Below are 17892 nucleotides of genomic sequence, written 5' to 3' on the forward strand. Positions count from 1 at the left end.
TTACTTTATGTTTTGTGCTAAGTAGCAACGATTAGCATGCACACATCAAACAAAAATGGTGAGCATGATAAACATCACACCTGCTCAATATCAGCATGTGAGAGCTGATGGTTGATAAAAGTTGATAGCACTTTGTTCAAGATATGATTGTGCTTGCGTGCAGCCTTGTATACCCATTAGTACTTATGCGGCTTTGTCGATTCAAACCTGTGTTTAACTGCTAAAGCGTGTCAGACGTTTTCGGTTGAAAAGCATATCTGCTACAAGTTGCCTGTCTTTGTGGGACTTTAAAACCGAGAGTCTTGTCTTTCTCATGAGATTATTCATTAATGTGGTCTTGAAAACAATGACAAAAATAGCACCCAATATCTGATATCTTTTGTCAGTGCGAGAGATAAGCTGTAATGATGTCATGTGGCAGAATTAAATGCCAACAACAAATTAGTGTGGGTGAGTGGAGTCAACGATCCTCCTCCCAAATTCAAATGCTATCAAGGAACAAAATAGTGTTATTTGAAGATGTTGCACTCAATTGAGTCACTATTGCACGGTCTAACCATGCACAGCATCAGCCAAATTGAACATTCTGCAGTAGAGGTTGCCCCAACCTGTAAGAAACTCAGCCCTTTACCTCAACTGTTATGGTACGTCAAACCCTTACATAAAGTGCCATTAGTTTCAACTAAAAGTTCAGGTCACTCATTATTTGAGAGCTGTTCCCATGACTACGAAGTTCCTGGCCACACTGAACCATCAGACGCTCTTTCTGGTTGATAAGGAAGTCATGCAATTTACAGACGAGCAGTCATGCTTTCTTCTCACAGTTGTTTATTTAAGATGTTGCGCAATTACATGCGCGCATCACAAGATATGCTGTCACCGGGGAGATTCCAGAAACCGGAGATGACTCCATCCGTCACCTTTTGAAATGATATGTTAAACTTGAATTATAAATGGAGCTTTCTCATGATGGAAGGGGAAGCTCTGGTTGTTGAGTTATTGGAGATGGCGTGGTGTGTAGTTCACTGGAGGGGTCCTTTTAGTGTGACAGATTTTTAAGACTGTTACTTTTGAAAGCAAACTGTGGTTTAATTATGTAGCCACTGGTTGGTTTTGCATTTAAAATATAAGTCTTCTGATGAATTTCTGCATTTTGGACAATTGGTGCATTGTTCAAGGTAGGCAGACTTGAAAAGTGTGCAGCCTCTGGGAGTCAAAGTTTTGGATCTATAACAACTTGTGGGTAGTTCTCTGTGAAATTGATGTAACCCCTTTTAATCGGCGGCACTGAGAGAATGACAGAGAGCACGAGGGAGCAGAGACGAGGAAAATCGGTCGAGTTGACAATAGAGTAGGGACCGAACAGAAGAGCAGATGGGCTCTCCGAAACAGTCACTGTCAGGGACTTTAAAAGGGGAAGTGGGGATGGCAGGGGACAGGGTGGATGCGAGGTAGGTGAGGAGAGGGGAGACGAGGATAATCGGCCACACAGAAGGAGAGATAACCTTCTTCTTACCCGTTACAGGCTGTAGAGGCAGTAAGAGAGAGGTGGTGAAGGGGGGGTGGGAGGGAAAGAGAGCCTGTGCGAGGTGGGGCGGGAGGGGAGGTGGGGCAAGTGTGGGAGAGGCAGAAGGGTGTGTGATCACATGAACCACTCTTCCCCTTCTACGTGTGCGACACCAGCCTCTGTGTCTCTCGGGCAGAGAATAGAAAAGTTGGAGCAAAATCTGAGTCAGCTCCAGCAGACACTCACAGCAACTCCCCTCAACAGTACCAGGCTTCTTCTCTCTCTCTCTCCCTCCCTCTCTCTCTCTCTCTCTCTCTCTCTCTTCTTTTTTTTCTCAATTTTTTTTGATACTGCTCTCTCACTCATTTACTCTCTTTCACACATACACACACCACACACACACACCACCCGTCACTCCTGGCAGAAGGGAAGACAGGACCACAGGAGAAACTGTTACACACCTTTACTGCTCACCCAGCCATCACCAGACGCTTTGCCCAGGATGTGGACTCTTCTCTTGGGGGTCATCTTTGGATTACTGGCCTCCAGGTCGGAAACACTTAAAGGTGAGGTGCCTTTGCCTGGCGGATGGCTCTTTATTTGGGATTTTTTCAAATTTTCTTTTAAATATTTTTCTGCTTAAATTGTGCCATTCTGACTGGTCTTTGTTACCACATTTTACGACTAGACAATATTATGTTTCCCCTCCCCTTGAGCCCTGTTGAGCATTTGAGTGAGCGCTCATGTAAAGAGAAGCCAGTGAAAGAAAGAGGCTGTGCTCTGCTGCTGCTGCTGCTGCTTGTAGAATGGATGAGTGGATGCCGGCAAGAGAGCGTGTGCTACACCAGCACAGACAGGCTTACGTCTGGCAGTCTGAGACTCCTGATAGACACAAAGGAAACAGACGCTCTTGCTCACTTTCTGTCTCATACACATTCACATGCCGGCAAAGAAGTGAACCTTTTTCATAAGGGTTTTGGATGATCAGTGTTGCTTTCAGAAGCTGGCTTTCTTTTAGTGTAGAAAAGCAGAACTAGAGTTTTTTCCCCCTTCTTTTTGCCATGCTGCCACGCTTAATGCATTATTCTCTGACACAAAAGATGTTCGGTTTAGCTCTCTTTCCCCCCTTCTCCCCTCCTCCTCTTAATGTCTCCCGCTTCCTCTTTGTCTCTTTTTTCACATGTGATTTCTGTGCGAGGTTTTTGATTGGAATTGTTGCTCGGAGCGATATGTATCTCTGGAGGTGAAGTTGCTACTGAATCAGACAAGTCTCAAGGTTTGTCTGGCATGTTCCCTGAGGAGCTGGTGGTGGGGTTTGTTCACAAAGACTCCCTCTGGCACTGCGCCAAAGAACAGTCAGCATCAAGCTATAAATTTGACCAGGATTTAAAAGCAAATAAGAGGCAACCTAGGCGGCTTGTATGTGCAGTGCATGTGGGTTGAAGGAAGACAGGAGGGGATGGTGGGTGGGGGGGATGGATCCACTCCCCCCTCAGAGCTTCAACATGTGTTTGTCCCTCAAGGCTCCTTGAGTATTGAGGAGTTGTGAGCATTGTGTGTTTGTGTATGCATGTGTTTGTCTGAGTGTTAAAAGTAATTGGTGTCTTGCAAATAAAGTGTCCTCCGGTGGTTCCTGTGCATCCAGTCCAGACATCGTCTTTGAACTTTGAACCTGTAGCTGCGTTTTTCGCCCGAAGCACATCATTAAGAGCAGGACTTTATGGACTGGTGGCCAGACCAGACTACCATGTAAATAAGATTTACATGAAGGTTTTTCACGATGCTGTCTGCATGCCCACCGTGTCTGAGGAAGGAAAAAAAATCTAATTGGACATATAAATGCTATCACTTATCCTGCAGTGACTGAAAATACCCCAAAGGCATTCAAATTATTTTTTTCCTTTTCCCAGCAGTTCACTGAATGAATTTATCCATTTTAAGTCACATGTAACTACATGACCTCTGTAAGGAATGCAGTAAAAAAAGTCATCAGGAATAATGGAAATATATTGCTGCATTTTAGTAATTCATTTGATCATGAGATGGTAAAGCGTATATGAAACCTTGGAAATTTGATCATTTTTCTCTCATCTGTCACTAAGAGATTCAACAACTGATTATAATGAAGAATTTTAATGCAGATATTTGATAATAAGATCCAAAATAAGATATTTGCAGAGGTGTCAACACATCCGCCCTTCTCAGTAGCTTTATCTGATCTGTAAACTTGTGCACTTGTATGTTTTGGGTTTCCTGTGTGGATGATACGTTCATTTACCAGCAGCGATGGCAGATTTACTGTATTTTTTGCTTTCTATGTACAGGCGTAGTCTCTCTTCCTCTTCCTCTCTCTCCCATGTACACACCACTCAGGCCAGCTTGCCCACAGGACTTCGTGCAAATGCGGTCGCCTCCTTGGTTTAGCAACCCCTCCTACATGCGCTCGTGTCATGTTTCAAGGTGAGGGGTGGTCAAAGGCCCCATGGACTGGGCCCTGACAAAGAGGGCTTGTGCCTGTATGGGCTCCGAGTACTTTCAGACACGTGTTTGCCTCCTCTACCAGTGTACCCTCTGCTACAAACCAACCACCCTGAAGCAGAATGGCCCCGCACCAATATCTTGTATACACCCGTTCCTCCACTTACTTCCTGTCCTTTACCATGTGCCTTCTACACTGGTTGAACTGGTCTTAAATGGCCTTTCTCCCACTTTTGTCTATCACTTTGTATGATGTTAAAGCTTTAAATTCCTTTTTAAAACCTTTGCAGTTTGATTCCCACCCATCTGCTTTTCCTCCTAACATGCACCAAAATCTTTGCACTGCTGGAAAACACTACACCCATCACCCTGCACCAGAGTCCAAAGTCATTGTCTTTTGGCATGACAGTGAATAATCCTGGACTTTGATTTTAAGCACAAGGGAACTGAAATGCACATGTTGCAGTAAAAACATAGGTTTCTCATTCCATCATTTTGCAAGCCAGATGCAGTATTGGCTAAATGTATTACAATAAAACAGCATCACTGCGACTTTTGAGTAATAGTTGGACATCTTCAGAAGTAATTGTCCTTCTTTCTGAGAATTAGATGAAGATAGATCAATATTAGTTTTATTTGTTAAAAATGAAGCTAATGGGAGGGGCGGTTAGCTTAAAACTGGCAATGTGTCATGTTTTACATTGCTTTTTGATGGTTTAAATAATCAATATATAACCTAGAATTGTAGTTAACTTCAGATTGTCTGGAGAAAACTAGAATAGATGTCTAACTTCTTCTTCCTCCATCGTGTATACAAACCTTCTAGCTGCAGCTCAGTTCCCAAAGTGTCAAATAATTCCTTTGAAAAAAAGTCACATATAACATCTTGCATGAAGATTGACAACAAAGAGCGGATATTAGAGAAAATATCTGCACCGTGTGTTTTAAAGATGCATTTCTCTACTGGAAAATGTGTCAGTCTGACAGCAGTATTAACCTGAAGTCAGAGAAATTCTTTTGCGCATGAAGCATTTTAAAGAGCGCCATTTCCACTTCACTCCTCTTTATTTGCAATTCTGAGTGTTTGAAAGGAATGTTGGAGGTCAGGTTTCCTGTTACAGATCATCTGTTTGAGTTAACTGAAACTTTTTATGAATTCAAAGAGGTTTAAGGTGAAGGCGAAAGTTGGGGGGGAGTGCATCTGCTTGTTGCTTTTACTTGAAAAACAAAATGAAGAAGACGCTTACCTGCTTTCAGAAAGGAACACAGTGGGTGGAGGTGTTGGAACACAGAAGGCAAGAAAGGAAATAACACTTTAGAGGGCAAATCAGATAGTGAGAGCCCTTGCACGACCTTCTAGTAATGTATGTGTGTGTGCGCACCAACATATTTCCACCAGATCTTGTCTTTCACATATCCCACTGGCCCCGTGGACCTTTGTTGCAACCAGTGGAGGGAGAGAAGTGTCTGCTGACAGAGCTACTTCACTCAAGTGTGATAATGCAGGACGTTGGAGCATTGTGGGAGCGATGGCAGGAAGGTTTCTCTCCGAGGTCAGCTGATGAACTATTGCTAAAACGGTGTTATGGTAGCAGCAAGATAGACACAGTATCTTCTCTGTTCAAGCGTGACCAAACTTGAGAGAATATTTTCTGTAAAGTGTGTCAAGACAAGAGAAAATACAGATAAGATAAAAAAATAAGCCATGAGCCAAGTGTGCATTATTACCATCAGGATTCTGCGTCTTGCTGTGCTTGGCGAAGACATTATCGACGTGTGTTGTTGCGCATGTGCGCCTGTGATCTGTCTGTCTGTTTGCGCACCTGTACGCGGGGGGTAAATTGTACTTTATTACTGGCCTATAAAAGACAAACAGAGAGTAATGAGAGAAAACAAGACAAAATGAGAGAGAGGGAGAAAAGAAAGTGAAGCCAGAGTGGAGAGTCAGGCTTGTCAATTACTTCTAGAGCAGCTGGAGGTTTTGGCAAGACGCTGTGTTACGGCTCCCTTTCTCTCGGGCTCTGCACACCCAGACATTGCAGTCTCCTTGGTTTCAACTCCATTAGGTGACAATGAAGCCTTTGGGAGAGTCAGTGCTTTGGCATAACGGGCTTCTGGACTGTATAAAGACACCCATGACTGTTCCCTCTGCATACTAATGATCACTCCTCAGATTCATGTCAGAGTCCCTTTCAGCTCGCTGATGGTAAGCTGTGCTCCCTTTGATCTCTCTGGGCAGGTTTGCAAGGCCAGAACTGTTGTCTGTTTTTCTTTCTCTCTTTTTATGCCCCTACGCCGTGAAGGACACAATCCCATGTGGCAGCATGTGTTGAAGTTCTTGCAGGTGTGTGTGTGAAAGAGAGAGAGAGAGGGAAACAGAGACAAGCGATGAAATGAAACTGCTTTGCAATACTAGTGTTGGCACTGGCTCTCGTTGCCTAACTGCCACCAACAGCAGAATGCTCAACTTCCTGCTGTTTCTAGTGCTCTGTTTACTCATAACAGCCAGTGGAAAAGTGGGCGGGCTTTTTTTTGTCATATCTCATGTTTTTAGAAGTCAGCTTTCTCTAAAGCAAGGCGATAAAAACGACTACAAATGTGCACATAATAAATTTGGTACGTAATCATCTAGGATAAACCTAATGCAATATGCCATCATTTAGGCAGAATCCACATATTGTATGTTTTTTCCTCATCTCAGTAGTTCATTTTTTACTGACATGCTGCAATGCAAGAATCAAGTTCAGGATGCGGCGTTACAAAATGTGTACAGTTGGTTGCTAAGCAGTGTGTTGCTTCTCCTTCCCTTCTCTGCAAAACAACCATAGTGGTCCTTTCACTTCTGTCCAACGTGTTGTTGATTGCAAGACAAATAAAAGTATTAGATTACACTACACTGTGTAAGCATTGCTCTTGATTAGTAAGTTATTGTGAAGGAACCTGCCTTACAGGTTTTCACAACAGTGCAGAGTTTTGTTTTTTTATCAGCAGCTAATTAAAAAAAAGTCTGCTTTTACTGTTAGTTTTGTGGAATAGTTTCTGTAATTTTCTTCCACATTCTAAGCACTGTGGCTGCTCGCTTTAGTTATTCGACCTCGAGGAGACCTGTGAGTGTTCCAGTGGAATCCATGTACGAGCTGTAGCTGAAGGTTAGATATTTTAACTCATTATCTAGACTTCTTTCGAGGTAGCAGAAAGCTCAGCCATCCACACTGTATGTTCTTTGCTCTTTTCCTGTCTGATGCTGCAGTGTGATTAACTCTTTCACAACCCATGCATCCGTCACCATGGTAGCACACAGAAGTGAGCACCAAACAGACAAGCAAATGTGTGTGTTTTCTGTTTTTTGTGCATGGACAGTGTACATTTCAATAAATCTTCACATTGCATCTGTGGTGTCTGTGGTGAGAGTGTGACTCTCAGCTGCATTCTATCATTTTACTCAGAACTATCTGATAAGACTTCAGTTTGTTGTTCAAATAGTCAAGGTGTTGGTGATGATTTTTAGGGCAACTTGGTGATTTTCCTTGAAATTTGCAACCATCAGAAAATGGAACGTCCGGGTAATTTCCAACAGACAAAAATTCTCATGCACAAAACTTTTTTTTGCAATGTTTTAGGATTACAAAGCTCACCGTGGAAACTAAATCCAGAGTAAATATTCAGTGGGAGGGTAGTCTGTCCCTGGTTGCACTTCAAGACTCTTCCCAGGTGGTGTCTGTGTTTTATTCTCAGTGCAAACGCTCACCTGTTTACAGCAGGAAAAGTCCCAGGTGTTTAAATTCTAAAACTGACATGTTGCCAAATCCAACCGTCACACTCTTTCTGTGTGGAGTCCATATGTGAGCTGCACATGGGCTTTTCAAAGGAGTGGTCACTGTGTGTACACAAACCACTCCTCGCTCCTCTGCTCGGTTGCTAAGCCTACTACTTTGCATTTTTGTTTTCATTTCCATGTCAGAAAGTCATTTTCCTGAAGGATCTCCAGCAAACTTAAGCAAATGGGCTCACATGACGCAGACACATTGTGCACTTGTGACCAAGTAGCAGCAGACTGTGCCACCCAAGGCACATCACTTCATAGACTCCTCTTAAAGGCCTGAGTTAATATTAAACTCTTGTATGAAAGCCAAATGCAATGAAAGTCCCAGCATTGAATACTACACAAAGAACCATTAAAAAAAAAGACTAATTCAAGGAGGATATGATTTTTCATAAAACCCAAATTCTCCCCTTGCTTGCCTATTAAACATTTCTAAATTATTTAAAAACAGTATTAACAGTTTTTTTTCTTGCAACCTTGGAGATATACCTAATTAGAAAGGGTTATTAAAGTGTGTCCATAAGCAAAGTTTGCTTAATTAGCTTCTTATAAATTAATAAGTAGGCCGGTCTTTATGAGGTTTAGACACATGTTAACATCAGGATAAACAAAGAGCCTGTTTTCAGCCAGCAGCAGCGCTTCAGAGGTGTGGTTCACCTGCAAAATGTGACTGAAGCAGACACACAACTCTCTGCACTGCTGCTGTTAACTGAAACTAATGCTTTTATAGATTTTGTGGGTCAGTAGCTAGATGATTTTAACAAAGCATATTGGGACTCTGGACAGCTGTTATTTCGGAAGTAGATATTAAATATGTAGATACCTAATCTGGGCATTCAAAAATATGTATTAATTATGTTAGTTAATTGTTACATTTTTTTAATTCATAATGATGAGTAGTTTGTAATGGAAATAGATCGTTCTTTTTCTTTAGGTGCTATTATTAAACTCACTGACTGGAGGAGGATGCACTGTGCATATAGAATCTCCTGGTAATATAACTCATCCTGTCATATGAATCCCATTGCGATGTTTGCATGAAACTTCAGCAATTTTTTAAAAATTGCTGACTAAAGCGTTCAGCACCTTTTATTTCAAAACTGTCGTCTTTATTCTGACACAACCCATTTACTAAGGCCTTAACACGGCTCCAAATACATACAATATATGATATACTCACTTTTGCAAAGGTGGACATCAACTTTGAGGAAATAATTAGCATCATAACAAGAAATAACTGGACAATAAACCTTCAAAAAAGGAGTCAATGGCAACGGTCTTCCTTTCTGGGTAGTATTTGTGTGTTTAATTTTGTGTAAATTTTTTGCACAAACAGTATTTACATAAAGTCAGAAACTTTCTAAACTGAAAACATATATATGATTTTATTTTTACTACTGTAGATTTATAGTTTTTAAATTTGACTTCTCAACTTTGCACATGATAAACTACATTTGAAAAGAATGAGGAAAAATACCAATATGATACAGAACGTCCATTTCATCGGTTAACGGTATTGCTTATAACTTTTGCCCATGTGCCATGACCAACAAACAACTATGATCAGTTAACTGTTAATATTTTAGCCATGTTAGCAGCATGATTTTGTGAATGGAAATGTTGGTCTATCAGTCCAACACTGTGGTCCAAACTGAAGAATCTCTATGACCAAACAAGACTGGGATGAAATTTGGTTCAGACATTTATGTTACCCAAAGGACAAATCCTAACTGTGGCTCTAGCGCTACCCTCAGGTTGACATTTCTGGCTCTAAAATTAGAGAGAGCAAAAAGGGAATCATGATGATTTTCCACTTATTGTAAAATATCTGAATAGCTACCTGATGGATTTGCAAAAAAATTTGGTGCAAACATTTATTGTTCCCAGACGATGACTCCTAATGGCTTTTAAAAATTATTGCCACTATAACATTCAGATTTGTCACTTTGAGGGAAATATGTCCACAATTATTGGAAGAACTAGCATGAAATTTGGCTCAGACACAAATGTCCCAATCAGGATGATTCACTTTGTTGATCTTTGGTTTGTGACCAAATGTCTGAAAAACAAACAATGTTTACATCAACCTCTGCTAATTTTTGTGCTTATCACTAATTAGTGTTGGCTTGTCAGCACACCATGCTATCACACATGCAAACAGGCTAAGCTGTATACCTGGCTTAGCAAAGTTAATTAACCAACATGTTCAGTTAGTTCAGCAAATAAAACTGATAGGAATGCTTATACTCTCTTTATGGCATTTTCAGTTTCTTAATCTGGTCCTTCAGTTGTTTCCATTGCTCAGGGAGATACGCTTTATCCCTGGCTTCTGTATGTTAGCATTGTCAGTGTGAGCATGTTAGGATGCTGATTTTGTTTCTTCCTTGTTGCTCTCACGATCTCTTGGACTTTAGAGGTTGGTTAAACCAGTCAGATTTCCTCACATGATTTACCCACAACAAGACACAGAAAACTGAACATAAAACAAGAAACTTATTTAGCCTAAGAGAAGAACTGCCAACATGCAATAAAAGGAATATATTCATCAAATCTTGGGTTTTTTTTTCTTGTCTTACTGATGTCATGCCAACCAAACAAAATAAGACCAGCATGAAATCGTTGGCTGAAATCTTGAAGGCCTGAGGGCAGAGCAGTGTAGATGAGTACGCTGTCTGTCCCTTTAAACTACTGTGGTTGTCTCTGAGAAAACTCATCTGACTAACCAGTCATCTCGTGACTCACTGACACGCTGAATACTGACTGGAGACACACACCACACCCGTATAAATAAAGATTTTACTTAATCCACTTATTATGGTGGTGAGAACATTCATGAGCGTCATCATGGTGTCTTGACAGGTAAAAGGAAGCTACAAAAAACTATCAATCTCTATTCTGTTTGCGAAAAATCATTGCACAGTAAAGAACTCATCAAAATTATTGACCAAACCCTCAGCTGGTGGGCTGTTTGTCTCATATTGATTCCACCAGAGCAAATACCAGATTCAAATGTGTGAGCCACAGCATCTGCACTCCTGCTGTTTGCATTATGTCTAAAGCAATATGAGTCTGCATCTGCTTGTTATAAAATAAGTTTTGACTTACTGGATTTTCTTTCAGTTACTAGTTTTGTCCAGTAAACACTCTCCAATGTCATCATAATACACTGTATTCCCTCTGTAGCCATTAGTTATCCAAAATCTTGTTTCTTCCTCTATGGTTCCATGTTAATGACTTTTGAAGTTGCCACAAGTTACAGCCAATCACTCTCCGTGTAGTGTAATTCTTTATAACATATTCCATATTTCTCTGTGTTTTCCTGTAGTGAACAGCCGCAGCTGCAGCTATGCTGGGGTGTTTCTAGTGGAAGGTGAAAGCCGTCACTCCCTGACTTTCAGCATGGCGCTTAAGGTGTGCGAACAGCTGTCAAGCACCTTGGCAAGTCCGGATCAACTCCAGCAGGCTTATGATAAGAACATGGAAACCTGCAGGTGAAACTACAAGTCTTTATCGAATAATTGCTTCAACTAATTGCTGTGAACATTTGATGTTTTTTTGAACATTTTTTGAAGTTTTTTAAAGTGTGTTAAATGCAATGTTTGGTTTTGTTTTCAGATGTAGTTCATGAAACTTAAAACTAACAATTTACAATGAAACATTTACCGTTCCGACCTCCATTCCTAAAGATCTTCTTATGAACTGGCCCTTCTCAGATCTTTTTATTCTGCATGTTTTGCCTCTTCTTCAGTGCTAATCAGTGTGAAATCCCCTAACCTAACATGAAATTCACATGCACTTGGTAACCATCGCACTTCCAAATACAGCAAAAGAAACCACCAGTTGTTTATCTGTACAGCGTGAATGACGTTAGTTTTTATAGTGATGTAACGGCCTTAGACTTGGCAACTTGGAGACAGATTCTTTTCTGTTTCAGCAAATGTTTACAGTTTCTAATATTTCTTATGTCTGTTCAGGAATGGCTGGATCAACAATGGGAGCATTGCCATCCTCAGACACACACCACACGAGAACTGCTCAAAGAACATGACTGGGTTTATTATTCATTCGCGTATAGAAGATGGAGATCAATATGATGCCTACTGCTATGATGAAACAGGTGACTTTACCCACAGGAAATACTCTCACTCGATCTGCGCAGTGAAATGCTGCTACACAAACTGTCATGTAAATTCTCATTCGTTTTTGCATGGACTTGCTTCTCCATTTTGGTAACGTTGTCTTCCTGTTCCTCCATGTGTCAGATGGGCCTGAGAAGAACTGTACGCAAAGTTTTTCAGTAAATGAACAGTTACCCTCAGATGAACCAGGTCAGTGCACCATGCTCATTCACCTCCTCATACATTTAACATTCAAAATGTAAACACCGGTGTACAGTAAACTCACACTAAAGCAGGAAGATAATGCATTTCATATGATATCATTAACTAACAGGAAAGATTATTTTGCAGGATTCTATAATTTTCTGACCTGTAAATAGAGTAAAGGAAACCTCTGAGAACATGTCAGTCTAGTTACCAAATGACATCATCTCTGTGTAGTCAACATCCTCTCAGCTCCTAGCGATGCTACCTGAGGTGGGACATGCGGTTAACCCAAATTCTCTTTGGCTCAACAAGAAAACCACTGAATGAGTTTACTTTTTATGGCAACGAGTGCTCATAAAAGGTCCCAGCCACTGAGTATCCTGTTTCACCGCTAAGCACAACAGTCAAACCATTCATTAGCAGTGTTAGAATTTAACGTGGCCTCATTACGCCTATTAGGTTGTGAATTAGCCTGCAAACGAATAACAGAATTACATAAAAAATAATGATTTGTGAAGATAAAATGCTAAAAATATATATATATATTACTCTACTATGTACACACTTAAATGGGGATGTGAAAAAAATTACATTTTGTACTAAAACCTTGTACCAAAACAAATACTTTCACCTATGAGAATATTTTTGGCTCACACTCAGGTATGATCCTGTCAAATTTCAGCAATTTAGCTCTGCCTATTTAAAATATATTATGCAACACTGTACGAGGAATGACTGACTATAACACTGTGAACAATTCAGCTTTACTGAGAAAGTCAATCAGGCATTTTGTGTAACATTGCGCTGTAACTTTGCACTGTAATCGAATTGTCACTGTGCCACGATAAGATTAGATTACAAAATGAAAATATTTAAATCCCAAGAGGAAATGTAATTAGGCTGTAAGGCATGATAGATGTTGTCACTTTTCTAAAAAGAAATTGGTTGATTTCTTTCAAAACATGTAAAAAATTAAAAGTTTTGTACGTTGAATACATTGTATTGCAAATATTAATTAGTATTTTATATATTGTCCAGGGTCTAACCCTTAGGATAGAATTTTTTGGAGTAAATTTGCAAATATTAATGTTTTTGCGTCTAATTAATCTGACTAGATATCATTATTATTAGTAGTAGTAGTAGTAGTGGTAGTAACACTAAAAATAATAATGATCATTCTTATTATTATGCATTAATATTATTAGTCTTATTAATAATCTTAATAATGTTATGTAAATTTGCACTAATATTAATATTGCCAGGTAATAATAATGATAATAATAATAATATCTAACCAGATTAATAAGACCCATCAATATAAATATTAGTGCAATATTCTTGTTATTATTACTATTACTATTAACAACAACAAAAACAACAACAAAATAATAATAATAACAGTGCTAAATTATTATTATTATTAAAGTAATAATATACTAATAATAATGATAAATACTATTATTATATTGTATGATCTTATAAATCATGAAAAACTGTAATATTAATAATAATAATAATAATTTTAACCATAGTACTTGAATTGCTCTGATAAATTCAAATAAATAATCCTATAGGGCTTAACTTGTTAAAAGAATTTGCAAGAGAAATTTCATTTCGGGCCTATGAAACCACTTTGGCTCAGTAGCTGTTGTTTTAAATGTACCATGTAAATGACTTGGCTTGGCTGGACTCATGTGTGACTTTAACAGTACATGATCTAATCTATTTTGCAATCAGCTGAGTCCTCACCACAGCCTGAGGCTCCGACAACAGCAGAAGACAAGGAGGAACCGGAGACGATTCCAACATCCCAACCCGAGGACGCCACTGAGAGTGAGGCTGGTCACGCAACAGCAGCCCCTGGGGAAGGGGCTGCTGGGGAGAAGGAGGAAGCTGCAACTCCATCAGCCACTGGAGTTACCACAGAGCTGTGGACACGGGAGCCAGAAGACCCAAAGAAGGATCTTCCTGTGGAGGAAGACCCCTTTGGAAGGGGCGAGAACAGCAGCATGGGACCCATTTTTCCAACTGGAGACTTCGACCCGCCTGCTGGATCTGGAATGCAGCCGCCTGTCTCTGGGGATGACGGTATCTCTCCAACGGCCCCTGTCGGAGCGACGGAGGAAACACAACCCTCCATTGTGAATGAGCGACCCGATGAGAAAGTAGAGTCAGATGGAGATGTTGCCAATACAGACCGTAAGAGAAACACACAGCAAGACAAACTGCTACAAATCACAAAGCACAAATAGAGATGTGTAGATGATTAGGATCTCACTTCAGTATTCAGGCTTATATAAAACTCAACAATGATAATGAATAATGAATTCTCGCATCATCAAACAGCCCTCTTTTTTTGTAGTAGCTCTGTAAAAGAAAAGGAGTTCTTATTGAGCCCTATTGTTATTTTTGAACTGCAAAATATCACAATCTTCCTGTTATTGTGTTATTGCATTATATCCCAAAATATTAGAATAGAAAACTTATGTTAATTTGCGTTTAAAATGCATGAAAACATGCTTTGCAAACAGCACATTCTGACATCAGATGCAACAGGTTTGGGGAGGACTGGAGTAACTTTTAGAACATAGGACGCCCCCTTGTGTTAGTTTGAGCTGTGGAGTGGATTCATCAGTTTATTATAGAAACACACTGAATGCACAAATGCTTAAGGCACTGAAACATTCAGTTTGACTTAAGCCAAACCCTTTGAACTCTTAGTTTTATTTCAATAAAAACATCAGTCCTACAAAATAAACGTTCAGCTCATAGGACAAATCATAGCAAATGATTTACTGGTATTATTTAGTGCCTGCAGCCTCACAAACATAAGAAAATGCAAATATAATTTCCGGTATTTTAATCTGAATGGCAGTGCTTTCACTATGCTTATTTTCAGAGAGCATTTCTGAGTCTCATTTAACAGTGAATGGCTTCATCTAGGATGATTAAAATGTATGTTTCTTTTCTTTTCTTTTTTTTTGGAATTCAGCTCCACAGCAGCAACCTAATGGCAAAGGACAGGTCATGGGCGACGTTGCACCCGGAAATAAAGACAAGAGCGGCGGTTCATCAAGTGAGCAACTTCACATGTACCTCACACTCCCTGAAGTGCAGTTAAATAAGATAGTGTTGGGAAAAGTGCACTCCTATTTGGATTTGCAGTGATTTATATTTCTTTATTCTTCCTCTAGACTGGCTGGTAATTATCGGGGTGATTGTGGCAGTTGCTGCTATTCTCCTTGTATGTGCAGCTGTCGCCAAAAGAAAAAGGTATGACTTTGATTACTGTCTATTACACACAATTTCTCTGTCTTAATGTGCAAATTAAGCTGTAAACAGTAGGGTCAATATATAATTGCGGGGCTTTTTGTAGCATAGTTGGCATTTTTTCTGTTTTCAGGCCGAAAATCAACATGGCCGCCTGTAACCAAACACCACATGGCAGTTTTACAGAAAGATTCTTCTAATTATTATATATACCACTGTGTAAAATTGAAAATGAAAGTTATTTAAAAAGATTTATAAAGATAACTGACTTGCTGACATGCGATAAAGCCACATAACATAAAAAATTGCTTTTAATAAAAATGTATGCAAGAAAAAGCTCCTTGGACATCAAAAGTCCCTCGATTATATCTTGGCCCAGTACATATTTTGCTCAAAAATGTGTCTGCATGTGCTCCTGCAGCTGGTGCGGCAGGCAGAAGACCCTCATGATCACATCCAAAGATGGCGGCGAGGGCAACGGGGCAGCAGCCTCGGCCTCCAGCTCGCACAACCAGGAGAGGGAGCAAGAAATGGTGACCCTCATGAACAAGGAGAAGATCCAGGAGAACGGCAACACGGAGGAGTTCACCGTCATCACATTAGAGGAGTCGACAGATAAAGAGCAGCTGGCGTGAGGACAGACAGGAAAGAGTTGGCATAAGGAGGGAGGAGAGTGAGGAAGATGAGTCAGGAGAGTAGACAGGTGGGGGTTGGGGGCTCCAAATGCTGGGGTTGTAAACTGCTTTCCAGCGCTGAATGGACACCGGGTGTATGAGTGTGTTGTTTAGGGAGACTGTCTCCACTGAGGTACACAGCGTTGTACTGGCTCTGAAGCCTCTCAGTGAGACCAGGTCTTTTTAAAAACCAACATGTGCAGCATTTTGTTTGTCTACCAGGTTAGTTAGGGGCTGAGTGGTGGTCAGCAGGGCGTGGGAATGTGTTTTGTGTCAGTTCATGTGCTTGTGAATTTATAAGCTGTGTTGACAATGGGGCTCAGTGGGTTTTAATGGTGGGTGATTTTACAAATTATTCTCCCTTCATAGATTTGGTCGATTCCAAAAACGTCAGACTGTTCAGTCTAAGTAGGGAATAATAATAATAAATCCACAAGGAGAACTGATTTATTTTATTTGAAAATCTAGAAGAAGAAAAAGGTTTTTAAGCAAACAATCATTCTTGGTGTTTTCTATGTATTTAATTTTGTTTGTTCCGTTGGCTTCTTGTTGTTGCCTTGTGTATAGTTCAGACATCGCCTAGGACTGGAATTTGGGTTTTTCCATTTTCAAGCAAACTGGGGATGTCACTTCTTTAATTTATGCAGCTTTGATCCCCTTTTTCTTGGTCTCTGTATATAAAGTATATGTTTTGAAAAAGACTTAGCAATAGCTGCCAGTGCTTTTTTTGTTTTTTGGGTAGAAAAGGGGCTTTGTATCCCTTTTGAGTCGAGGAATGTGTCCATTTTTTGGGAGTTATTTAATTAGAAACTGTGCCTCCGAGGTAAATGATTGTGACTAGAGTGGATATTGTATAAATCAACTTGATGTATAGCATCCTAAATTGTGCATTTTTTTTGCACCACTGAAGTCAGTTAATATGACATTTATATTGGGTTGGGAATGTGGTGATGATATCCTGAGAATAAGAAAAGTTCTAATAATGACGTATACATACTATATACACAGTGTGTACAATGATTTGGGGAATACAGAAAGAGCAAAAGAGAGAATTGGATAGAATTTATAGCGCACTGATCATTTTTGGATGCAAATTTAAGCTCATTTTTTTGACAAGTGAGTGACAGAGGCTTAGATGTAGATACTGGACTCAATAGCACATATGATAATGGGGGCGCCGTGTGCTCTAAACACATGTTAAAGGTTTCTTCATAGAAAAACAGAGACTGTGACAACATTGTCTGTGTTCTCCCAAAGGAGGGGGTTGTGATGAATGAAGCTTGTGTGCTTGCTCAAACCTCCTGTGCCAGTCGCTCTGTACATTCATACATGTAAACAAAATGCTGCAGTTTTTCTACTGACCTTCTCATCGGTAAAATACATCATACATTGTGTCATATCAATATTATTCCCTGTGTGACCGCAATTTTTTTTCTGCCTGGTTTTCAGTATAAAGCTGAATTATATACAGTGATGGCAAACAGATTTTTGTTTCTCACTTCTTCCTTTTTTTGTTTTGCTTTTCTATAATTTGTTTTGACGAGAAATAGCAAATGCACTAGATTAGGAAGGTTTTATGACAAATTAACAAAAAAAAATGTCGCTGAAAAGATTTGTAAAGTCCTGAATGAAATAAATGTGCATAGAAATAGATACGCTGGAATGTGGTGTTCACTCACTGGTGTGCTCCGTATGTGTGAAGACAAAAGGGAGTGAATGAATAACATGACTGGAAAACGCAAGTGGCTATTGCTCCCATATAAGAGGAGTTTTGGTTTCCATGGCACCGGGGTTGTGATGCGAGAACATGTTAGC

General features: G+C 39.9%; 1 protein-coding gene across 1 annotated transcript; it reads left to right on the forward strand.

The window, feature by feature from the left end:
• The first annotated feature begins 1651 nt into the window (after positions 1-1651).
• On the forward strand, positions 1652-17730 carry cd44b (CD44 molecule (Indian blood group) b). Its single transcript, XM_022189968.2, has 8 exons — positions 1652-2073; positions 11134-11299; positions 11783-11925; positions 12071-12136; positions 13871-14332; positions 15126-15209; positions 15328-15406; positions 15825-17730. The coding sequence occupies exons 1-8, from the start codon at positions 2010-2012 to the stop codon at positions 16036-16038; spliced, it is 1278 nt and encodes a 425-aa protein (XP_022045660.2). The 5' UTR covers positions 1652-2009; the 3' UTR covers positions 16039-17730.
• The last annotated feature ends 162 nt before the right edge of the window (positions 17731-17892 follow it).

This window comes from Acanthochromis polyacanthus, chromosome 8 (assembly GCF_021347895.1).
Source record: "Acanthochromis polyacanthus isolate Apoly-LR-REF ecotype Palm Island chromosome 8, KAUST_Apoly_ChrSc, whole genome shotgun sequence".
NCBI lineage: Eukaryota > Metazoa > Chordata > Actinopteri > Pomacentridae > Acanthochromis > Acanthochromis polyacanthus.